Raw genomic sequence first — 26,425 nt, 5'->3', positions numbered from 1 at the left:
GTATCTTAATGATATTTGAACTCTGTGTGCCAATTGTTTGAGTAAACTTATCTTGTGATGTATTTTTTATTCAAGGTTTCAGTAATAAAGCAATTCAAAGAGCCTTTCAACCACCGTTTATAAAAGCAGCTTATTGTCAGAATAAGACAATCAATCTTGTTTGTGTCAGAATCATTGTTCCCTGCCAACATCTCAAATAAATCTCTGTAAATTACTATAGAAATTGGTCAATTAAGTCTATACAAGATAAATTTAAGATTAGCATGGTAATAAGACTTAATTTCCCATTATTTCTTCTTCTTAAATTCACCTAAGCAATTCTTTTATCTCAATGAACCAAGATAACAAAAACTGCTTAAATTAAATGTGAATCTTACCATGCAAGTTTCATGTAGTGAATTGAAGACAATGCTCAGTCAATTATCACATTATTGGGAATACAATGTTATCATACAGTTTGAGACTAACCTGAAGATCAACCTTAAAACTGCAATTTAAGCCATGAAATAAAGACCTATATTATACATGTATATCATTAGTGTTCTAGTGCAGGCTAGACTATTATCTGTTATAAGCTTTTAATTGATTGTAAAATTATTTCACATTGACAATATTGGGTCAAATTCTATAAATAAATTTGTAAATTGGGTAGCAAAACATGAATTATCAATTGTTCCATTTGACTGAACATGATTGGTGATTGTACAGGTCATTAAATTTTTGGATGCTGGCTGCTTTAATGACAGTTACAGTAGTTTGATTAAATTAACATTAAATTAATGCTTAATAAATTTCCTTTCACAGATTATTTAGGACCCAATGCATTTTCATAAAATACATGAAAATATTTATAATTATAATTCATACTGCAATAAAACTGAGGGAGTCTGGCACGGTTATGAAGCATGAACCTCAATACATTAGCTCTCATGTTGTACTAATTTAGGCACAACTGGCAGGCAGAATTTGAATACTGAAAGGCCGAACAAACTAGCACTTGTTAAAAACTTTTTTGTTTATGACTAGGCATAAAAGCTATGATGCCCAATCTTAGTATTTCAGTGTTTTGGTTCCCTTTAATAACTAAAAAAAAATTAACAGTTAATACTTCAGCAAGGTTAAGGAGAATATATCATGAAGTCTTTCGGACAAAGATGATGATAAATACTGAAAGAAATAACCTAAAATACCTATGAAACGGACAAGTGAAATAAACATCAGTTCAATTAAACCTGGGTGTCTGGTAATTAATAAAGGTATATGTCAGGGACAAGTCAAAAACTGACAGGTAACTTTATAAGCAAGAGATAAAAACTGTTTATGTACGATAAATACAGATCAGTCTGATAACACATGGAAACTTTCTCTGCCTATCATTAAGGAAGATTATATAAGTTAAGTCTTGATTAAATATCATATAATCACTCCCAACTTGTTCAACCCAGACACAAATAAAAGCAGTATTCATCTAAATCTTATACCAATCTTATCTCCTAACTGCAGACATGACAATATATGACATATTATTTAAGATTATTTCAAGGGAAAGTACTCTTAGATGACTCTCTAGAAAATAAACTATGGATTATCCCTCTTTGTTTTTTTTCTACATTATTTTTACTTCCCACCAAAATGTTTGGAACCTAAATATCCTATGGGTAGGAGTGAATTTTAAATTTGCACAAATTCAACTGGTTTGAAAATAAATTAGTTGCTGACCAAATTATAGGACTGGTCAGAAATTTCTTAACCTTGATTTTCTCTTTATGTAAATTCTTCTTCCTTTTACAATATTTACCTCAGCAGGTTTTGGAAAAATTTAATTCCCATCAGTGACAGCAAATGGCAAATTATATACAAAACAGATTATACCATTTAAACTGATTGGTATAGGACACATATTATAGCCAATCTTCTGATTATTTAGTTAAGCAATGCCTGAGAAAGGGCTTGGTATATTGCAAAGCAATACTATTTTGTTGGAAACATAGTCGTATTACAACTCACGGCCTTTTAAATCACTCCCGCAGTTACCATGCTAAAATGTGCAATAAATACAAGCTAACATATTTGCACTGAAAATTAAATAAAAATAAATACTAACCTTGGTACAGCCTTAAACCTGAGCACTAAACTTTTAAGATCTAATTTTGTTGCCATCTTTACATCAGTAACACCCATTTCAAGCATTTACACCTACACCTAAACCCTTTGTTAAAGCAGTGAAGATTTATGAACTCTGTCATAATGAAATCAGATTTCATGCATCTTTGTATAGCACAATAATATACCTAGCTCGCAACTTTTATTAATACCTTATACAAAGACCTGAATTTTTACTATCTAATTTAATACAGGCAAGCGTTACTATCAGTAACATATTTGAATGAAAGCAATAAAAGCTTTATAGTGTCATTAAGTTGAAGATATTAGGGATTATAGTTAAGAACTGAAATACAGATTTATTACAATTTACTGTTGGAATAAGGGAGACAAATCATTTACATTCATACTAAATTTATCCATGAGTTATCTTTACCTTTTTTTTTTTAAATCATGATAGATATTATTTCAATTGTACTACTATCTAACTATGTGATATGCAATGAATTGAATTTCAATAATCTTTGACATAAACAGGGTGGTCTACATTCTACATTCCTTAATTGTATAAAAGATGATCACAATTTGTGGGTGGCAATTATACAATTTCAGTGGTTGCAGCTTTAAAATAACATGATTTAAACTACAATCATTCATTTTAATTCTCCAGGGACTCCATATCGAGATAAACTTCTAAATAAATAATAAAACACTCTGATTTAAAAAAGAAATCAGAAAACAATATACCTTATTTAAAGGCCCTTAATATCAAATAAAACAACTATGAAAGACTTTCAAGGTGAGACAGTTTGATATGCAGGGGTGAATATTGCTATCTCTAGCACTAGGAAGTCTGATAACATTTTGATTGATCCAATTTGATGTTATCACCCAGCTTATCAAAATCCAATCTAGCCAGTCAATCAATACCTTTAATCTTAACAGTCAATTTCTACACTCTTTACCTTTGTCAACTTTTTTCAAAACAAAGCTACAAATTAAGTTGTTCATAATCATTTGGAAGTATAAAAGTTAATCATTGTTTTTATAATTTTTTCACTATTATTTTACTATTATCTTATTCGTTAACTGACAAGTAAATTTACCAAGTTTTTTTTTAATGAACTTATAATCAACTGTTTTAATCTATTAAAATGTACTTGACTTGCAGTGGTGTCTTTTGTTATTATAGAAGATTTTCTATATCAAAATACACTACAATGAGTGTGATCCCTTTTTTAACTTGTCAATGAAAACAATACTGGTAAATACAATCTAGAAGACTGTTCATGTTTATTAGTGTAACTGATAAAGTTATTCCATTTTAGGAGAAACAACAGGTTCTTTAACTACAAGGTAGGGGACCTGAGATTTTTAATGTCTCACCCTCAAAGACTTATTTGTATTAAGTAAGGGTATCAAACTAAGGTCCCCTGGATTTGTAGTCAGTTATAGTTTTTCAACTGTGACAAATCTATTGAAGCAATATACAGATTGATCTTTGAACCAACATTCCAGCAATCATTCTGTCATTAAGATGATAACGCCCACATGATCAAAACTACATGACAAAACCTAAGTAAATACATGCCTGCAGACCAGCAAAAAAAACCACAAGAACTGTCGGAGGACAGTAACGCTCGACTATTCGAAAAGTTGTAACAAGGGTGTTTTACCGAGTATAATAATGCTTAACTATACAAATACATAAAATTGTCAAAAAGGTACAAAGGCTTGTTATGAAGATGTTTTATCAAGTAAATCACTGCTTTATTATTATGAATGCATAAAATTGTCCCAAAAAAGGCACAAACCCTTCAGTAGTTATGGAGATACCAGCTTATAAGCAAAACCTTTACCAAGAATTTCTAAGCCGAAAAAGGGGCATAATTATGAAAAAAAAGCAAATCAAGAGTAAAGAGACTTGTGTCAATCATGTAAGATAATCACAGAGAACAAGTGTGTGAAGTTTCAATCCATTCCCTTCAGTTGTTATGGAGATACCAGCTTACAAAGCATTTCTAAGTCGAACTAGAAATGTGTCCATAGGACACGGATGCCCCCACACACCACTGTTCTGTCAATCTTATGACTCTAGGTCAAATATTTTTTGGACTACATGTGCCACAAGTTGAAAACTAAAAATCAACAAAGGGCCATAATTCTGTTAAATTTGGTCGCAGCAAAAATTCCTACCTTTACTACCATCTACACATTAAGGTTGTTAATCCCTCGAAGTTTAAGCAAAATCTGCCATCTGGTTTAAGAGGAGTTGCGTTCACAAAATTTCTACATAGTATATAATGAAAAAAACAACAAAGGGCCATAATTCTGTTAAATTTGGCCGCAGCGAAAATTCCTTCCTTTACTACCATCTACACATTAAGGTTGTTAATCCCTGGAAGTTTAAGCAAAATCTGCCATCCGGTTTAAGAGGAGTTGCGTTCACAAAATTTCTACATAGTATATAATGAAAAAAACAACAAAGGGCCATAATTCTGTTAAATTTGGTTGCAGCGAAAATTCCTTCCTTTACTGCCATCTACACATAAAGGTTGTTCATCCTTGGAAGTTTAAGCAAAATCTGCCATCCGGTTTAAGAGGAGTTGCATTCACAAAATTTCTATATAGTATATAGTGAAAAAATCAACAAAGGGCCATAATTCTGTAAAGTTTGGTCGCAGCGAAAATTCCTTCCTTAACTACCATCTACACATTAAGGTTGTTCATCCCTGTAAGTTTGAGCAAAATCTGCCATGCGGTTTAAGAGGAGTTGCGTTCACAAAATTTCTTCATAGTATCTAGTGAAAAAATCAACAAAGGGCCATAATTCTGTTAAATTTGGTCGCAGCGAAAATTCCTTCCTTTACTACCATCTACACATTAAGGTTGTTCATCCCTGTAAGTTTAAGCAAAATCTGCCATCCGGTTTAAGAGGAGTTGCGTTCACAAGATTTCGGGACGTACGGACGGACTGACGGACGGACTGACGGACTGACACTCGGACGGACAAGTGCAACGCTATATGCTCCCACTCTGTGGGGGCATAAAAAGGGGCATTATTATGCAAAAAAGCAAATTAGAGTTATGGGACTTGTGCTTATCATGTTAGATAATCATAGAGAACAAGTGTGTGAAGTTTCAAACAATTCCCTTCAGTAGTTATGGAGATACCAGCTTACATGCAAAAACTTAACACAGGGACTCCGACGCCGACAAATGGGTAACTGCATAACCTTTATTATTCTGCGAATAGTCAAGCTGAAAAATGTGCAAATACTTAAGAAGTTCTCAAGTGATTCTTCTAATATATCCCTGGTTTTCTTATAGTGATGTAGTTATGTAATTGACAGTAAATTTTTTCGTCACTGATTGGTCTTAGGACTCTGGTCCACCCACATTTTGCACAGACACTGTATTATGTTATTATACCCAGCTGAAGAGCAAGAATTAATTTAGTTAATAAGTTAAGGTTATCTAGTTTCCATTATAAACAATAACCTAATCTTCAACAATCTGACACATTAATATTATTACAAGGCCCTTATGTATAGATTCGAAACTTTCAGAATTTGTCTAGAAAAGATTATGATAGGAAACTAACAAACACAATGCCTTAGCCTTAAAATTTCAATACTATCTTGTCTTCCAGGTAATTTTGCAGGTGTGAAGTCCAAATCATGAACACAGCACTTTATCACAAGATACACAAATATGTCAATTACAATTTGTATTATCAGATAAATATTTTAAAATTGAAAATACATTTGATAGAAAAAACTTAATTTCTACCTGGCAACATGAGTAACATTAAAACTACAAGTGTTACACAGATAAAGAACTGAAGAAGTCAGACAAGGTGTAGCATACAAGGCCTTATCATTCAAAAGATTATTTTTTTTTATCTGTTTAAGTCATTGCCAGTAGTTAACATAAATAATGCCATGCAGTTTTGAGTAATTATTTTTAGGTTAAATTTTACACTTTTTGGGGGCATATTTTACCCCAAACATGGCCTGACAGTACCCCCAGGTTTTAGGGGTTCTGTAATATATTCTAGCAGAAAAAAGTATCTTCAGTGGTATATGAGAAATTGCCAAAAAAAAGTTCAACAGGGTTATATCTGGCTTTTATCTCACATTAGCTTAATTAATATAGTTATTGTATTAAGAAGTGTATTGGTTAGAGATCAGTTTTCAAAGACATTGAATTTTTTTATAGAAGCTTCAGTTCATCAATACCATGCATTAACAATACCTGAACATAATTATTATACATGCACAGTTCTTTTTTACCACAAGTATACATTTGAGAAGGTAATTTACTAAATATTTAAGCCTACAATCATGTATTCCATCATTAATAATCTCTTCAAGTAAACTGAAACTTTTACTGAATTTTTTTTTGGTGAGAACTTCAAATTTAACTTAATAAGGTATCATTTTAACCAACCTTGTATAGCATTTAAGAGTATCACCTTAAAGTAAATCATCTGGTTTATAAATAAATAAATACATTCAAGGCCTAGATAATGGTTTAAATCACATTGTTACAAAATTTATAAATATATCTTTATACAATTCTTTTATAAACCATGTATTTGCGTACACTGTATTTGATTGATAAATGTCAAATTTCCAATTAAATTAAACTTGAATCAATAACAAATAAACAAAAAATAAGATTAAAATATAAACACTAGTAATACCTTTTAATATTATTATTAAATTCCAAATTAATCTGATCACAAAGTGAACGAAACTCTTCCATATTTCAAGCCAATATGACTTATGTCAGCACAAAATGTCAAGTGTTTTCAAATCATGATGATAATGTTCATTACATAGAATCAACACTATTTGTATGTGCTTTTTCCCCCCTCCTTCACTATATGGTGTCCTTACATATAAATGAACTAAGTCCACACCTTCTACCAATGATGATACATGTCTATATTATTGTCCTCTATTTTAATCTATAAAATAATCAGCACACGTTGTATAATATATACTGTACTGTAATATACTAGTTTGTCGTTCATATCTCATAATATTAGTCTTACTGTAAAAACTATGCTCATTTATATCAAATGGCACAGGTTTTTATCAATAAAAATAGTCTATCACATCACTGTTATATCTCACAAGTTATGTCATGTACTTTATTAAAGCTATATATATATATATATTAGCAGACTATATTGACAGAAAATGAAGAAATAATCTATGTTGCCATAGAATCCATATCATAGTGATTTCTGATAGTCTCTTTTTTAACAAAGTCATGATTGTTAACAATTATCAACTATAATTTATGAAGACATTTCTTTGTATTACAAAAATCGGGGAATCAGTGTCTTATTGTGCCATATTATTAACAAGATAAAGCTTAAAGTGACATTATGCTCATATTTTCATAGTCAAGTTGAGCTGAATTGACTTTATATTTCAAAAGATTGACTGTTTAAATGGTGTTTGGCCAACAGGTGATATTTGAAAATGTAAAGGATAAAATTATAGATCTGTTTTTAATATAAAAAGACTGCCCCCTATCTTTTTATAAACTGAACGACGGTACACGTAAATTCTGAATGTCAGACATAATCCCCTTCGGACAAAATCCCCTTCGCCTAACCGGACAAAATCCCCTTCATGGGTGGACATAATCCCCTTCATTTTTTTGCAAGGCCGGACAAAATCCCCTTCACTACCCGGACAAAATCTCCTTGTTTCAAAGGTTTCTAATGTATTATTATGCTCCATAAAAATTGATGAATTATGTTTTATTATACTCCCTAAAAATTGATAAATAATGAACTTTTGTTTTTTTATTTATCATTATGTATCAATAGTTAACCTTTATTTAGTTTAGATGTTTTCATTAAAATTATGGTAAATTATCAACTGCATAACACATTTTTGATTAGGCAATTTCTTTAATTGTTTTAAATTGATTAATATGAAAAACATTTTTATTAGCCAATAATTGTTTCATTGATTGTATAAGTTGATAATTCTAATTGATATATATACTATCCATTGTTACAATTTCTATTGATGAAAGAGTAATAATTTAATCAAACCAAGATCACTGCACTACTTGCTTGATTGTTATGAATGCTTTAATAAAGCAATTTTAATGTGATTAAAATGTGCTAATTGAATGTGCTTTTCTGCTGAAATATTTTCTACTTTTTTATACATTAAGATATTTACCACAAAGCATAATGCAGTATGTGGCTCTCATATCCACTTTATAAACTGAAAATTCCTTCGAGGGGATTTTGTCCTAGGTAGCAATTTGATGAAGGGGATTTTGTCCACTTCAAAATTTCACACTTGAAGGGGATTATGTCCACCCATGGAGGGGATTATGTCCAGATATACAAAAATATATGAAGGGGATTTTGTCCGAAGGGGATTATGTCAGTACACCGTAAATTCTAATGGGTATTTACAGAAAATTCCTTAGAATCCGTGCGTTATTGATTGTTTTTGCAAAGTCAATTATTAAATCACAAGAAGTTATTGCAAAATGAAAACTTATTTATATATTCACATGTCCACTTACTATATACCCTTGGATGGGCATAATGTCACTTTAACAGCACCTTTTGTGTGAAATGTCTGCTTGCATGGATGTTTAATATGTGACACATTTACACAAGTTTTTTAAGTGATATTCATAAGTAAGAATAATGCATGTTTTGTATGAAATAAACATGACTGAGTTAGAATGCACAGACTGACAATGACAAACATATTGTTTGTTTGTTGTACAGGGATCATTCTAGGGGGCGATTTCCGCGATTTCTCGCAAAAATATCACCAAAATCTCAGAGAAATTTGTGAAATGAGAGAAAATCTCGCACGGCAATTTGAGCCCGAAAATGTCTAAACACAATCTAAGGAATACTAAAATTACACAAAAATATGATGAAAAATTCACGATTCCCATCAAGAATTTAATTTCAAATTGTTTATTTATGAAATCGGTGTAAAAAACTCCAAAAAGTAGTCCAACACTTTGAATTATTGAGCCTAAAATAATTGCCGATGGTAGACCGCAAATTCACTGTACAGAAATACGGTATGATGGCTAACCTTTATATATCTGTAAGTCGAGAATTTCCACTAAACACTTTTAATTGATTTTAATAAAAATTTTAGACACAGACTAACATAACAAGATATGTTTGTAAAACATGTATGCCCCCTATCAGCAGCCAATTAGTCATGTGATAAGGTTATTATGCATGACTTCTGACCCAGTGATCAAACAATTAATAAGGGTTATAAAGTATCTACTGGTCATGACTTTGACCCCTTGACCCAAAACTCAATAGGGGTCATCTGCTGGTCACGACCAATCATCATACAAAGTTTGAAGTTCCTAGGCCTAGGCGTTTATACTAAATTGATCAGAAACCGTTTTTATCTACAAGGTCAATGTGACCTTGACCCCTTGACCCCAAAATCAATAGGGGTCATCTGCTGGTCATGACCAATCACCATGCCTAGGTTGAAGTTCCTAGGCCTAAGGGTTCTCTTATTATTGATCGGAAACCGTTTTAACATACAAGGTCAATGTGACCTTGACCTTTGACCCCAAAATCAATAGGGGTCATCTGCTGGTCATGACCAATCACCATGCCAAGTTTGAAGTTCCTAGGCCGAAGCGTTCTTTAGTTATTGATCAGAAACCGTTTTTACTTACAAGGTCATTGTGACCTTGACCTTTGACCCCTTAATCCCAAAATCAATAGGAGTAATCTGCTGGTCATGACAAATCACCATACGAAGTTTGAAGTTCCTAGGCCTAAGAGTTCTTGAGTTATTGATCAGAAACCGTTTTTACTTACAAGGTCAATGTGACCTTGACCTTTGACCCCTTCACCTAAAACTCAATAGGGGTCATCTGCTGGTCATGACCAATCATCACACAAAGGTTGAAGTTCCTAGGCCTAAGCGTTTTTAGTAAATTGATCGGAAACCGTTTTTACCTACAAGGTCAATGTGACCTTGACCTTTGACCCCTTGACCCCAAAATCAATAGGTCATCTGCTGGTCATGACCAATCACCATACCAAGTTTGAAGTTCCTAGGCATAAGGGTTCTTAAGTTATTGATCGGAAAGCATTTTTACCTACAAGGTCAATGTGACCTTGCCCTTTAACCCCTTAACCCCAAAATCAATAGGGGTCATCTGCTGGTCATGACCAATCACCATACCAAGTTTGAAGTTCCTAGGCCTAAGGGTTCTTTAGTTATTGATTGGAAACCGTTTTTACCTAAGACGTCAATGTGACCTTGACCTTTGACCCCTTGACCCCAAAATCAATAGGGGTCATCTACTGATCATGACCAATCACCATCTCAAGTTTGAAGTCCCTAGGCCTAAGGGTTCTTTCATTATTGATCGGAAACCGTTTTTACCTACAAGGTCAATGTGACCTTGGCCTTTGACCCCTTAACCCCAAAATCAATTGGGGTCATCTGATTGGTCATAACCAATCACCATACCAAGTTTGAAGTTCCTAGGCCTTAAGGTTCTTTAGTTATTGATTGGAAACCGTTTTTACCTACAAGGTCAATGTGACCTTGACCTTTGACCCCTTGACCCCAAAATCAATAGGGGTCATCTACTGGTCATGACCAATCACCATACCAAGTTTGAAGTTCCTAGGCCTTAACGTTCTTTAGTTATTGATCGGAAACCGTTTTTGCTTAAAAGGTCAATGTGACCTTGACCTTTGACCCCTTGACCCCAAAATCAATAGGGGCCATCTACTGATCATGACCAATCACCATACCAAGTTTGAAGTTCCTACACCTTAAGGTTCTTTAGTTATTGATCGGAAACCGTTTTTGCTTTCAAGGTCAATGTGACCTTGAACTTTGGCCCCTTGACCCCAAAATCAATAGGGGTCATCTACTGGTCATGACCAATCACCATACCAAGTTTGAAGTTCCTAGGCCTTAACGTTCTTTAGTTATTGATCGGAAACCGTTTTTGCTTTCAAGGTCAATGTGACCTTGACCTTTGACCCCTTGACCCCAAAATCAATAGGGGTCATCTACTGGTCATGACCAATCACCATACCAAGTTTGAAGTTCCTAGGCCTAAGGGTTCTTTAGTTATCACTCGGAAACCATTTGGTCTACGGACCGACGGACCGACGGACCGACAGACCGACGGACCGACAAGTGCAAAGCAATATACCCCCTTTTCTTCGAAATGGGGGCATAAAAATGGACATGTCAAAAATAAATCTAGCGGTAAAATTTGTCTTCTAAATGTCACATCAACCACGGTAAATTTTGCCGTAAAGAACAAATTAAAAAATTTTGTTTTACGATTCCTGATGAAATAGCCGATAGAAATTGTTCTTTTATTGAACAAAAATATTTAATTTTATATAATTGCAATCAGCAACAGCTAGAATTGTGAATGTTTCAGCAAAAACAGACAAATATTCATTTGTCACATATTTTCGCGATGTCGTGATTAAAAAAAAATTCTAAAAGGAAGCCAAGTGTTATTTAAAGGGGTTTTATAACACTAAAAATGATGTTTATGAATAAAAATTACTTTAGATATTGTTTATATTTGTGGATATGGAGATATTTGTCATTATGTGTTCAGGTATATTTTTTAATGGAGGGAGGTGTGTGAAGAGAATCATAAAGAAAACAAAATGAAAGGTTATAAAAATATTCTTCAAATCTCAACAATCACTTCTGCACAGTACAGTGTTGTCCATTAGGAACATTGACTGCAAATAATAGTTGTAGTAGATATCCATGTATAATTCTTTTATATTTCAGAATAAAGGTGTATATTTATTTTTCACAATTAGAATTTTATTATGTTTAAAAAATCACAAAAGAAAAGGCATAGGATGTGTTAAAAAAGTGAAAAAAAAAATCACTGTAATAAACAGAGCTACATCTTCTTTTTTCTTATTAGATAAACAATGTTTATATGTACAGTGATTTTTAAAAAGTTAGAAATTTCCGTATTTTTAACCTCACCCATCATGAAAATTAAATCTCTCAAGAAAATCTAATTTCTCTCATCAAAATTTCTCAAATGAGAGAAAATCTCTCACTAAAAATCCTGACCAGGATGATCCCTGTTTGTAACATACATTAGTGTGCACAATGCATGTTTGGTGTGACACATTTAGATCAGTATGAGTAGAATCTGTTGTTACCTGCATACTATGATTTAACACTTTTACAAGAAAAGGCACAATTCATGTTTCTTGTGACATAGTTACAGAAGTGAGCATAATGCATACTTGATGTGACACATACATCCAGTGTGCTCTAAAGAATTTTTTGTGAAAGACACTTTCTTTGTGTGCTTCAATGCATATTTTGTGTGATAACGAATAATAGCGAATTAACAAAATTGTGCTCAAATGCACGTTTGATGTGACATATTTATGCATGTGTACAGTATTTAACAATGAGTAAATAAATGTTTGATGTAATTGCAAAAATGCATTTTAAAAAATTGCATTAGAATTTATGCAGAAAAGGTAATGCATTAGTGTTATGACTGTTTAAGAGAAATACTCTGTTCTCAACTTGTATCTTTCAACTTCTTTGCAAATGTATCACTATTAAGAGAACTTTTCTTTGTTTGAAAATTTAAAATTAACTTTTAACTACCTTCATAGGTAATAAAGTTCACTTAGAGCTGTGTTAATAACTGAAGAATGTAGTTCTACATACTATTGCAATTATATTAACATGGTTACATACAATATAAAGTATCATAACTTTATGTCTCCAAATGTTAAACAAATAAAAACTTTTTCAACACCATTTAATGAGATTATTGCAACACTACCATATCTATTTTTGTAACTTCATAGTATTACAACACTATTGCTATAAACTTTTATTCTGCCCTTCAGACAGGAGGATATGGTGTATTAAACAAAATTTAACAAAAGTTTTTAATAGCCTTTCACTCTAGCTGCTATCCTTTAGGGTATTTACAAGGTTATAAAAGTTTGGTATCAAATTAACGTTACCTCTCTTAAATACATATAATAAACTGGTCTGGTTTCAAATTTGGAATAATACATTGTAAGTTTAAGGGAGTAAAACATTCTAAATTAAAGCAGACAACAACATAGCCATGTGTGGGTGTATTTGAATTTACCTATACTTGCCACTGGTTACCCATATTATTCCTCCACACTTTAGAACATGCAGGATATAGTGCAAAATACAGAAAGATGCCCCAATGCCAATTCTTTAGCATGCCAAGTGTTAAAGCACTAATACACATTCAAAAGACTGATGGCTAGCCAGGGAATCAAACCCACAATGTCAAGATTACAGCAAGTCTCAGGCACTAACAGATTTAGCTATGCAGGCTGGCTTGATAGCCATGTGTGTTGGCAGACCTAGCTCTGATGGTGCATGCCAGCAATTGTCAGCACCAGCCTTGAAATTACTATAATAATGACACCATGTCTAAGTAATCATGCTTATCAGGTATGGTTAACTTCTATGACAACAATTAGAGACAATTTATATTCATAATATTCAGGAGCCTCTAATGCTGCTTTTGTTTAATTACTGCTCTCACTTTAGTGCATTACTCTGCATGTTGTACATCAATATTGCTGGCACATTTCTAGTGTGTTTAACTTTTAGGAAATAGCTTTTTGGCAAATCATGGATTAGTGTTTACCACTCAGAATTGTCTGAATATCAGCCAAGTGTTTTCAATATTTCATAAACTGTTTATTTACAGTTAACTATCATAACATGGCATTATTTCAGCATACTTATTAGGTTTTGTAATAATAAGATTTATGAACATAGTAATAGAGTTGTAATCATCTGACAATGTTTTTTTATTCTTGGCATTATCAAATGACATTTTTGAAATATACCACTGTTCTGCAACATTAATTTACTGGTCATTTTGAGACATCTTAGATAAATATGATATAAAACAAGAGCTGTCAGTATGCCAGCACACTTGACTATTCCCAGTGAACACTTGTTCAATCCCTGTGATATTTGCTACAGACAAACTCAGACTACTTAGTTGTCCAATACACATATTCTCATCAAAACGAAAAGTCAACATCACATTTTTTTTGTTGTTGAAAAAATTTAGATATTTATACCCATTACATTTTTTGGCACATGCTTAAAACTGAAGATGAAGCCTGTCATAATCTGTATACCAAACAGATACTTATCATAGTTAGGCACTTGAACTAATAAAATCTTAGAACATTCTACAAGACTTTAAACATTAAACTATGATGACCATAAAGACAATAATTTTTCACTTAATAACCTAATTATCATTGTCAATAACAAATCAAGCACATGAAGATGTTTAATGAATTGATCAAAGGGAAACTATTTCTTTAAGCACAATAAAGTACTCTTTTAGTCAGCTTGACTATCCTATAGCTTAAAGATATGATAACACACAAGAGCTGTTGCAGGCCAGCAACGCTCTACAATTCAAAAGAGTTGTCACAAGAGTGTTTCAAATACATAAAATTGTCCAAAAAAGGTACAAAAGTTTGTTATTAAGATGTTTTATTGCGTAAATCACTGCTTGATTATTATGAATGCATGAAATTGTCACAAAAAAAGACACAAACCCTTCAAAAGTTATGGAGATATCAGCTTACACCCAAAAACTTAAGCGAGAATTTGTAAGTTGAAAAAGGGGCATAGATATGCAAATCAGCAAATCAGAGTTATGGGACTTGTGCCAATCATGTTAGATAATAAACTTAACCACAGGGACGCCGGCAAATGGGAGACTGCATTAGCTCCAGTATTCTGCGATTGTCAAGCTGAAAATCCTACATTATAGAATAGTTTATAGTAGATAGTAGAATAAACTGGAAGATTTCTGAGACAGGTGACATCCTTATTATAATAAAACTTTCTACTTCTATTAACATTACTGTTTACACCATCAATTCTTTTCCACTGCCAATAATGTTCCAGATATAACTTTTTTAAGATGAATGACTGGAAATAACTGTATAAAACACACCTGTGAACAATATTTCATTTTAAATTAGAATTAATATAAAATGATGTTCATTCTTCACGAGACAATGTTGTCCAATATAGAAATATATTAAGTAAGATTTAGACAGCTCTGTCTCTATATCAATGTTAAATATAATATCAGGAAATTCTAAGGTAGTGCCTGAAATAGCTGGTTATTTCTGGAGTTGCCGATGAATGATAAATTACAACTGTTGTATCTAAGTCTTAAATTAGATATTCTTTTAAAATCTCAAAATGATATTAATTTTCCAAACATGTCAGTTTTTATTATTTCTGTTTCTTATTGAATTGCACAAAGTTATCATTTTATTAATTCCTTTGCATGGATTTCCAGTTTATCATACCAGAAGTGGTATTAGAAAACCACAAAAGAACTAGAACTTTCGCTGAATGCGATTCATACCCCCACCAATGTCCTTGACAGAAAACCACTTGAAAAGGTGGTTAAGGGAATAACTTATGTGGCACAAATACATAAAAAGAAATTATCTCTTATGAAAAAAAGACTAATTGTACAGGTGATAGTATAAATATATATTATCAAATCATGTTCGAAACAGTTACAAATAACCTTTCATTTTCCCAATGTATTAAACATTTTATTTATAAGTCAATTTTTGACCTTCAAGTGTGGCCTTGACCTTAATCTAGCACAAGGGTAAGATGGGTTTTGCACATCACCCAATTTGGTTGAACATTTGAGAAGAAAATCCTTCCATTAGTATAGAATTTAGAGTAGACACAATATATTGTCTAGTATTGGTTGTATGTAAATTTGAAGACTTAAAAAGGGGCATAACTTTGTCAAAATGCAATACAGAGTAATGAAACTTGACCTGCATATCTTATTTGCCAAACCTCATATATCTTTTAAGTTTCAAGCAAATGCCTGCGCTAGTTTCAGAATTATTCAAGTACATGTTAAAATTTAAGAACATTTTCTAAGTCAATTTTTGACTTTAAGTGTGACCTTGACCTTTAGCCAGCACAAAGGTGACATGGATTCTGCACATAACCTTGTTGAGGTGAAAATTTGAGTAAAGTTTGAAGAAAATTCTTCCATTAGTATAGGATTTATAGAGGGACACAACATATTGTCTAATATTTGATTGTATGTAAATTTGAAGACTTAAAAAGGGGCATAACTTTGGTAAAATGCAATACAGAGATATGAAACTTGAATGAACAGCATATCAGAATTGTGACCCTTCAAAAATATTTTAAGTTTCAGGCAAATACCTTTTCTTGATTTAGAATTATTCAATTAAATGTTAAAATTTAAGAATATTTTCTAAGTCAATGTTTGACCTTAAAGTGTGACCTTGACCTTAAGCCAGCAAAAGAGTGACATAAGTTCTGCACATCCCCTGGTTGAGATGAACATTTGAGCCAAGATTGAAGAAAATCTTTCAATTAGTGTAGGACTTACAGAGCGGACACAACATACTGTGTAATATTTGATAGTGTTTGATATTTGACCTTCAATTGTGACCTTGACCTGACACATGGGCAACATGGATTCTGCACATCCCCTTGTTGAGGTGAATATTTGAGCCAAGTTTGAAGAAAATCTTTCAATTAGTGTAGGACTTACAAAGCAGACACAACATACTGTGTAATATTTGATTGTTTGATAACTGACCTTCAATTGTGACCTTGACCTTGAGCTGACACATGGGTGACATGGGTTCTGCACATCCCCTGGTTGAGGTGAACATTTGAGCCAAGTTTGAAGAAAATCTTTCAATTAGTGTAGGACTAACAGAGCGGACATGACATACTGAGTAATATTTGATAGTGTTTGATATTTGACCTTCAATTGTGACCTTGACCTTGAACTGACACATGGGCAATATGGGTTCTGCACATCCCCTTGTTGAGGTGAACATTTGAGCCAAGTTCGAAGAAAATCCTTCAATTGGTATAGGAGTTATAGAGCGGACACAAAAATGGAGACGGACCAACCGACGGACGGACCAACCGACGCGACAAAGCGAATCGAATAAAGCCCCCCCCCCCCACATTTTGTGGTGGTGGTATAATTATTTTGGTAGTTTAAGAAATCAATTGAATTTTTGATAATGTTTGGCCATGACTTCAACCTCCGAGTTGGTAACGTGCACCAATCCTGAAATTTTAGATTATCTAGTTATAATGGTGGCTTGCATGAGCAAATTCCTTGTATGCATTCAAACCATGAAGCATTCAAACCATGAAGAACAGATATTCCTCCTTATGCACTTCCAACATTATAATGAAAGGTACAAACCTTTTGCCATCTTGAGTAAGACCAAGTTTCTGAAGGAATTCATTTGGAATACTGGGCATTATGACATCACCATTTATCTCACATGATGGAGTGTCATCCTGAAAAAAAGAAACACAACACAAGAGTTTAAATAACTATGGAAGCCTTGGAGGGTCTGATGCTACTTTAACAAAGCTTAAAAAACATGTCCTTACAATATAGGAAAATATTTTTAAGCCTCAGTAAACTTGCCCAGATAATCACCATAATTGTGACACATATTTTCATCAGAATATTGCTGCATAGAAAAATTTCTACAATCATAACAGGAAAATAAAAGAGCTACAATGTTACCTTACATAAACATCGCATGACTTTCCACCCTGATTATATCAACAATGACCTAAGAGGTTAATGACTGTTGTTTTATAACTGTAACTCTAACCTGAACAATTGACACATACTTACTATAGTTATACACAACAACATAGCTAGAAACTAAAAAAACAATACAAACATCCAATCAAAAGGTGTTCATACAACGAACTTTACAAATCCCCATAAACCTTTATATAAATAAATCAATCAATCAATCAATATATCAATCAATCATTTTTGTAAGAGTGTAAATGCAACATTATGATGCGGATATGTTCACAAAGAATATGACATGGTGTGAAAGAAAACTATTAAGAGATCTGGGAGATTTTTTTTCTGTGTCTGTACAAAATTAACCACTTAGACATAGTTGCCAACATGCTGAAAGTTCATTATAAATTTTTCACCTGCCATCAACAAAGATATAATGAAATAATATGGAATATTATTAAGTGGTAAAGAAACAAAACATACATCTTGCTGATGATTTTACAAGACAGTGTAGCTTTCTGTATAAAAACTGTCTGTATTGTGACAGTGATGTTCTTCCTTTCCGCCTGAGCAATACAAACTTCCATACAGCCTTATTAAAGACAATATACCAGCCATTATTATATCCATCGATGCAATTAAAAAATGATTACAATTTACAATCTAGATTAAGTCTTTTTCATACAGGTAACAAGGTAGAGATTAAAAAAAACATTTCTTTTGAAACAAGAGGGCCATGATGGCCCTGAGGTCGCTCACCTGTATATATTTGAACAAAATTGGTAGACACTCACTAGAAGATGCTTCATGCCAAATATCTTAGCTCTAGCTCTTACGGTTCTTTAAAAGAAGATTTTTTTATCTTTTACAATATGCATATAGGGAAAATCAATGACCCCCCGGGACGGGGCCAATTTTGACCAAAGGGCTTTTATTTAAACACTCTTGGTAGACACTCACTAGAAGATGTTTCATGCCAAATATCTTAGCTCTAGCTCTTTGGGTTCTTTAAAAGAAGATTTTTTAAGTTTTTACTATATGCATATAGGGAAAATCTATGACCCCTGGGGCAGGGCCAATTTTGACCCCAGGGCCTTTATTTGAACTAACTTGGTAGACAATTATTAGAAGATGTTTCATGCCAAATATCTAAGCTCTAGCTCTTAGGGTTGTTTAAAAGAAGATATTTAAAGATTTTTCTTTCGGTTGCCATGGCAACCAGAGTTCTGCATGGAATTAAATTCTTTGAACAATTTTTAAAGGTGGCCACCAAAGGAACATTCCTGTGAAGTTTGGATGAAATTGGCACAGTGGTTTATGAGGGGATGTCATTTAAAGCAAAAGTTTACGGGCGGACTGAGGCCGGACGAAAAGCGATCACAAAAGCTCACCATGTCACTTTGTGACAGGTGAGCTAAAAATAATGTTCTTTTATGATTTTGAATATGCCAAAAAAAGTTAACCTTAGTTTTTATCACAGTTTCAGCTTTTTCCTCGTTATTGTTGTCTGGTGAATCTTTCTCTGAGAGTTCTGAAAGCTCTGGCATCTTATTCTGTCTTATATAATCTCTCCTCTTGGCCAGATGATTCTGAAATATCAAATATAATGCATAAAATAACCATGTACAAGAGGGTCATGATGGCCCCAGTATCGCCCACACTGTTAATGACCAACATAAATAACAGATATAAGGTTTAAATCTTAAAATGATATCACAAAATTCATATTTGCACCTGTAAAACTGAAAATCAAAGAAAGTTACTGGTTGCTTTTGTTAAGGAGAATCATAAGTAACTACAGAAGCCATTAGTAGATATGGACAGTCATTGATTGCTATGGTTGGTAAAGAAGTCACTGGTTGCTATGTAAAGTAATTCTTTGCTATATAAGTCACTGGTTGCTATTTAAAGGCAATGGTTGTTATGGAAGTCACTTGTAGCTATGGTTGCTAAGGAAGCTACTGGTTGCTAAGGAAGTCACTAGCTGTTAAGGCAAATCAATGGTTGCAATGGAAGGTAATGGTTGAGATTGATGTCACTGGTTGCAAAGAAAGTCATTGCTATGGAGGTCACTGGTTTTTACAAAATGTCAATAGTTGCTATTACAGTCACTGGTTGCTAAGGAAAGTGAATGGTTGCTATGAAATGTGAATGATTACTATGGAAGTCATAGGTTGCTAAGGTAAGTCAATGGCTATAGAAATGTTTACTTTATGCCTGACACCCAGGGAGACAAATTTAGCCATAATTTGAAAAAAACTTGCCAAATGTCCAACTATGGTTCATGCCAAATATCTAAGCTTTAGCCATCATGGTTTTAGAAGATGATATTAAGATATTACTATATAAATATAAGTAAATCTATCTTCTGGTATAGATGCAAGATTTACAAAAAGCTTGCCTACTTGGTGTGATTAAAGCAAATAAATTTTCCTTACTAAGGTGATTTATTTCTTTTAATAAGGCACAAAAATTGTTATTCAAGATACTTAAAAAGAGACTGGCACTAACTGGCCACATCTGTTCATTTATTAAGGTAAATAAAAAGCAAAATATTGATTTAAATAAATAAAAAACTTTTCAAATATATGAAGTTAAGATATAACCTTATATGTCTACTCAATCTATGACAGAAATGTTTTAATAAACACTACTATATGTTAGTATTTACCTAAGTTACTGAATAATTAAAATATTGTATCCCTTTAATCCAACAAAGATAATTACACCAGTATCCTAGAACCTACAACTAAATGAAATTGCATATCTCTATGCAAGTTTTTAGAATGCCACACTAATTAAACAAACAACTGTATTTTACATTTCTGAGATGCATTTATAAACAATGGACTGTAATATTGGCATGTGGTGTCAATAAACAAAGCAATAAATTAAACAACTCATTTAAATGACATAAATTTTCTACTTACAAGTCTTGACATTGTTACTTTTTCCTTGTCTTAACAACCAATGTCTCATTTGATAAGAATTAGAGAAAAAGTATGATAAATTCAACATTTATTTAAATCTGTATATGTATAATAATTGACCATTAATAAGTGCTGGAAACATGATATCTTAGATCACATCCAAGATTTCAGTCAGATGTGAAATCAATTCTACAGCAAATATATGACAATATATGTATATCTAGTTCTCATATTTCTGTTGTACAGTTTTTCACACAAACCTTCAATTGTTTTGTTTGCGTATTTCATCTAAATACACTAGAAAAGTGTTTGTTTAAAGTACATTGACCCCCTCCCTCCTTCCCCCCACCCCACCCCAGTTGTCTACACTGATCAACTTTAATATAACAATTATATAACCTAAACAAACATTATAAAATACTGGAAAACAGCTGTAATCAATGATATTTTTTTAAAATGAATCACATCTTTTGACATTGACCATTATATACCACACTAGAATGTTACAGACAGATATGTCAGAAAGTCAGAATTTCATAGACAATCAGAATGTCACAAACAGTTATGTCATGTTACAGACAATTTTGTCAGATATTCATCAAAATTTATGTCAGAATGTCTGTTATGTCACAAAGTCTAAATGTCACTGACAGTTATATCACGAAGGAAGAATATCTCTGACAGTTATGTCACAAAGGAAGAATGTCACTGACAGTAATGTCACAAAGGAAGAATATAACTGACAGTTATGTCACAGAGGAAGAATGTCACTGACAGTTATGTCACTAAGTCTAAATGTCACTGACAGTTATGTCACAGAGGAAGAATGTCACTGACAGTTATGTCACAAAGGAAGAATGTCACTGACAGTTATGTCACAAAGGAAGAATACTCTTGACAGTTATGTCACAAAGGAAGAATGTCATTGACAGTTATGTCACAAAGGAAGAATATCACAGACAGTTATGTCACAGAGGAAGAATGTCAATGACAGTTATGTCACAAAGTCTAAATGTCACTGACAGTTATGTCACAGAGGAAGAATGTCACTGACAATTATGTCACAAAGTCTAAATGTCACTGACAGTTATGTCACAGAGGAAGAATGTCAATGACAGTTATGTCACAAAGTCTAAATGTCACTGACAATTATGTCACAGATGAAGAATGTCACTGACAGTTATGTCAGAAAGGATGAATGTCATTATCAGTTATGTCACAAAGGAAGAATATCACAGACAGTTATGTCACAGAGGAAGAATGTCACTGACAGTTATGTCACAAAGGAAGAATGTCACTGACAGTTATGTCACAAAGAAGAATGTCACTGACAGTTATGTCACAAAGAAGAATGTCACTGACAGTTATGTCACAAAGGAAGAATATCACTGACAGTTATGTCACAAAGGAAGAATGTCACTGACAGTTTTGTCACAAAGGAAGAATATCACTGACAGTTTATGTCACAAAGGAAGAATATCACTGACAGTTATGTCACAAAGGAAGAATATCACTGACAGTTATGTCACAAAGGAAGAATGTCACTGACAGTACTGTCAGAAAGGATGAATGTCATTATCAGTTATGTCACAAAGGAAGAATGTCACTGACAGTTATGTCACAAAGGAAGAATATCACTGACAGTTATGTCACAGAGGAAGAATGTCAGTCTTGTCAGAAAATTACAATGTAAAGATCAAATTGTTATGAGAGAAAGTTGAGACTGTTTTGGGTGGCAGATGGTAAAAAATGTCCATATCAGTTATGTGAGAGAATAAGTAAGTTAATTACTACTATTTCTAAAGCTGTGGTCTCACATCCTGGCAAAGTCCTGGTAGATGTCCGGGAACAACCGAGGTACATCTGTAACTGCTGGCAATGTCGGGATGATCTAAGCATTCGATGAATAAATATTTAATATCACCGGGGTGGACAAGGATAATCCCGGGAAGATATAGCTTTTTGCTCGACTTCCATCCTAAGCTTTGCCGGGAACGACCAAGGTTACACCTGGGTAGCACCGTAGCTCTGCCAGCACAAACGGGGGATGATCCGGGGTATGATATAGCTGGTAGAGCTACGAAAGAGCCCCGGTGAATGCCGGCAGAGCTCTGATGAATGACCGAGCAGGGCCCTGGAGGATGACGATGGATCTAAGGTTGATCCAAGGTATAGCCCTGACAAAGCCAGGTTCATTTCAAAAGAATCACGGCAATTTGCGATGTTTGCACTTGTTTGTATTAATACCCTTCCCCATTTCCCTTAATTATGTCCAATCCCCCATAAGGATTATTCAGAAAATCATCATGAATTACTTATGAAATAGGAGAAAATATATTATTATGTTTCCACATCATCACTTTCATGCTTTTTCAATCCACCAAGGTTTTACCAGGGCTCTGCTGGGATCTTCCTGGGTTCTGCCTGGATCAACCAGGGCTCTGCCAGCGTCATCGGGGAACAACTGGGTAAGCACCAGCTTGAACCTTAGCTTCACCAGTGGGCTTTGCCTAGATGATCCGGGGCGCATAGTGGGTGATAGTTTGGAATTACTGTAGGGCTGCCTGGGTAAGTGAGACTGCGACAGTAATTTCATCCTGGATCATCCCAGTAACTTACCGGGGTGGTCATGGGCTCCGCTGGGAGTAAGTGAGACAGTAGCTTTAGAATTAGAATGTCAAAAACAGTAATGTCAGAAAGTTAGAAGGATACAGAATTTGTGTCAGAAAGCAAGAATGTCAATCATAGTCATGTTAGAGACTTTAATTTTCAAAAAGAAATTTTAACTTCTGTGGTAACAACAATACACATGTATTGTTGAAGTTGTATCACATATAAACCAAAAATGACACTAAGATTTCTCTTTCATTAGATATATCTCTCATGTTTACAAGATCATTATTCTGTGAACAATAAGTTCATAAAGGTAAATACAGTAGACTTCGACTCATGAATCGCTCTCAATTCCATGACAAAATTCGACCCGTGACTAGTGCTAATCATAAGATCTATAACGAAACCTTTTTCATGTTTTTCAATCATTAATCAGATTATTTTACATTTAACTATGATAAATATAGCATGTTAGATAACGTTTTTCACAGCTTGTTATTTTGACTACCTCGTTGACGTATACAATATAGTTACAAAAGCGTAACAGTTAGAAAGGGCGATAACTAAACCGGCTTATAGTAAATATTTCGCGTGTTATTCTCACAACAACACCGGGTCATGGATGTTTTCAAATGAAAGTAGTTCTTACTGTTTACTTTCAAGTACCACTACGGCCATTAAAATAGCAACGATTAAAGCATTTTATCACACATTTTAATCGCAAACAAAGGGCTGTTTGAACACACGGATGTGTAATTAAAACACCTATCACACAAGTTGATTGGAAATCGTCCTTCGCATCCAGATAAGGTTGTGAAAAAATGTCTCGAGATCGAAGGTGTCAAAAAATCGAAAGACTTCGACTTATTTGTGGTAAATTGCACTAGATTTACTTTATACGGACCACGAAAAAACTTCGACACATCGAAAAATTTGACACATAAAATCTCGACTCATAAATAGGTTTTTATAAGGAATATATAGGGGAAAAAATCGGGACTTTCATTTTTCTTCGACACATCGAGAAAATCGAATAATCGAAGTTCTACTCATAGAAGTTCTACTGTAGTACATATAATGAACTCTGTATGACTTTTTTTTTTATAAAACACAAAATATCTTATTAAAAAAGAAATATTTTTTTTATGTCGTGAGCATTTGTAAATAAAGACAAACTAAACCAAATATCTGTTTAAAGGACTAGTGACTGTCCATCTTTCAATCAAAACAATTCATGATTTATTACAATATGTACTGACTGAATAGAGCAAACAGTACAGACCATTATCAGATAACATGGCAGTGTTGACTTATCTTGGTCTGCACTGGTTGCATGGGTAAATTATGCTCTGCCAGCAGGCTAAATGTTAGAGGAACAATAAACAAAATGCTGCAAATATGAGCAATTAATATACAACTATATAAAATCTCTGTACAAATTTGTTCAATTCTTTCCAAATGAGTTATCAGTGATACAATATTAAAACTGTTTATTATAGTAAATCAAGTACAGTGCAGGAAGTTTCCAAGTTAAATATGGGGTATAGTTCAGTGGAATGCCGTACTAAGACTTAAGGAGACTTGGACACTTATTGCTTGTATAATGACGGGAAAGATATTTAGTGGATGGATACCCCCAGCCTTGTATCAGTTTTAACAGGTTAGACCCCACTATTGATTGGCCAATAGTTGTCCTCCTAAAAGCTCGATTTACTGAGTATTGATAGAATTCATAAAGAACTTAATTTCCTCAATTACTAGCTCTTTGCCAGAATTGACAATCATAATTATTTGTCACCTGACTACAAATTGTCATTTTAGACAAAATTAACCCTCATTATTAACAATGTTTGACCAGTCCCTGCAATATCTCCAAAACAAGATATGTTTGTAAAACATGTATGCCCCCTATCAGCAGCCAATTAGTCATGTGATAATGTTATTATGCATGACTTCTGACCCTGAGTGATCAAATGATTAATAAGGGTTATCAAGTATCTACTGGTAATGACCTTAACCTTTGACCCCTTGACCCAAAACTCAATAGGGGTCATCTGCTGGTCACGACCAATCATCATACAAAGTTTGAAGTTCCTAGGCCAAACCGTTTTTACCTACAAGGTCAATGTGACCTTGACCTTTGACCCCAAAATCAATAGGTCATCTGCTGGTCATGACCAATCACCATACCAAATTTGAAGTTCCTAGGCCTAAGGGTTCTTTAGTCATTGATCGGAAACCGTTTTAACATACAAGGTAAATGTGAACTTGACCTTTGACCCCAAAATCAATAGGGGTCATCTGCTGCTCATGACCAATCACCATGCCAAGTTTGAAGTTCCTAGGCCTAAGCGTTCTTTAGTTATTGATCAGAAACCGTTTTTACTTACAATGTCAATGTGACCTTGACCTTTGACCCCTTGATCCCAAAATCAATAGGGGTAATCTGCTGGTCATGACAAATCACCATACCAAGTTTAAAGTTCCTAAGCCTAAGCATTCTTAAGTTATTGATCAGAAACCGTTTTTACTTACAAGGTCAATGTGACCTTAACCTTTGACCCCTTGACCCAAAACTCAATAGGGGTCATTTGCTGGTCACAACCAATCATCATACAAAGTTTGCAGTTCCTAGGCCTAAGCGTTTTTAGTTAATTGATCAGAAACCGTTTTTACCTACAAGGTCAATGTGACCTTGACCTTTGACCCCTTGACCCCAAAATCAATAGGGGTCATTTACTGATCATGACCAATCACCATACCAAGTTTGAAGTTCCTAGGCCTAAGGGTTCTTTAGTTATTGATCGGAAACCGTTTTTGCTTACAAGGTCAATGTGACCTTGACCTTTGACCCCAAAATCAATAGGGGTCATCTACTGATCATGACCAATCACCATACCAAGTTTGAGGTTCCTAGGCCTTAAGGTTCTTTAGTTATTGATCGGAAACCGTTTTTGCTTACAAGGTCAATGTGACCTTGACCTTTGACCCCTTGACCCCAAAATCAATAGGGGTCATCTACTGATCATGACCAATCACCATACCAAGTTTGAAGTTCCTAGGCCTAAGGGTTCTTTAGTTATCAC

General features: G+C 33.7%; 1 protein-coding gene across 15 annotated transcripts in view; it reads right to left on the bottom strand.

Moving 5' to 3' along the window:
* The window catches only part of LOC132750697 (inositol 1,4,5-triphosphate receptor associated 1-like), a 90,539-nt gene that overhangs the window by 33,514 nt on the left and 30,600 nt on the right, over positions 1-26,425 (bottom strand). For 14 of the 15 annotated variants that reach the window (XM_060740713.1, XM_060740710.1, XM_060740711.1 and 11 more), the window contains 2 exons: positions 19,260-19,385; positions 17,449-17,546 (listed from right to left, as the gene is read on the bottom strand). In XM_060740713.1, coding sequence (XP_060596696.1) covers positions 17,449-17,546; positions 19,260-19,385 — 224 coding nt within the window. Of the gene's footprint in view, positions 1-6,811; positions 7,025-17,448; positions 17,547-19,259; positions 19,386-26,425 lie in introns of those variants that run through there. The other variant, XM_060740725.1, reaches the window with a different exon arrangement.

The sequence above is a fragment of the Ruditapes philippinarum genome, unplaced genomic scaffold, assembly GCF_026571515.1.
Source record: "Ruditapes philippinarum isolate M1 unplaced genomic scaffold, ASM2657151v2 ctg1423_1_1_1_1, whole genome shotgun sequence".
In the NCBI taxonomy this organism is placed as follows: Eukaryota; Metazoa; Mollusca; class Bivalvia; order Venerida; family Veneridae; genus Ruditapes; species Ruditapes philippinarum.
Note: the sequence above shows the minus strand (reverse complement) of the source record. Positions and strands in the feature narration are given on the sequence as shown.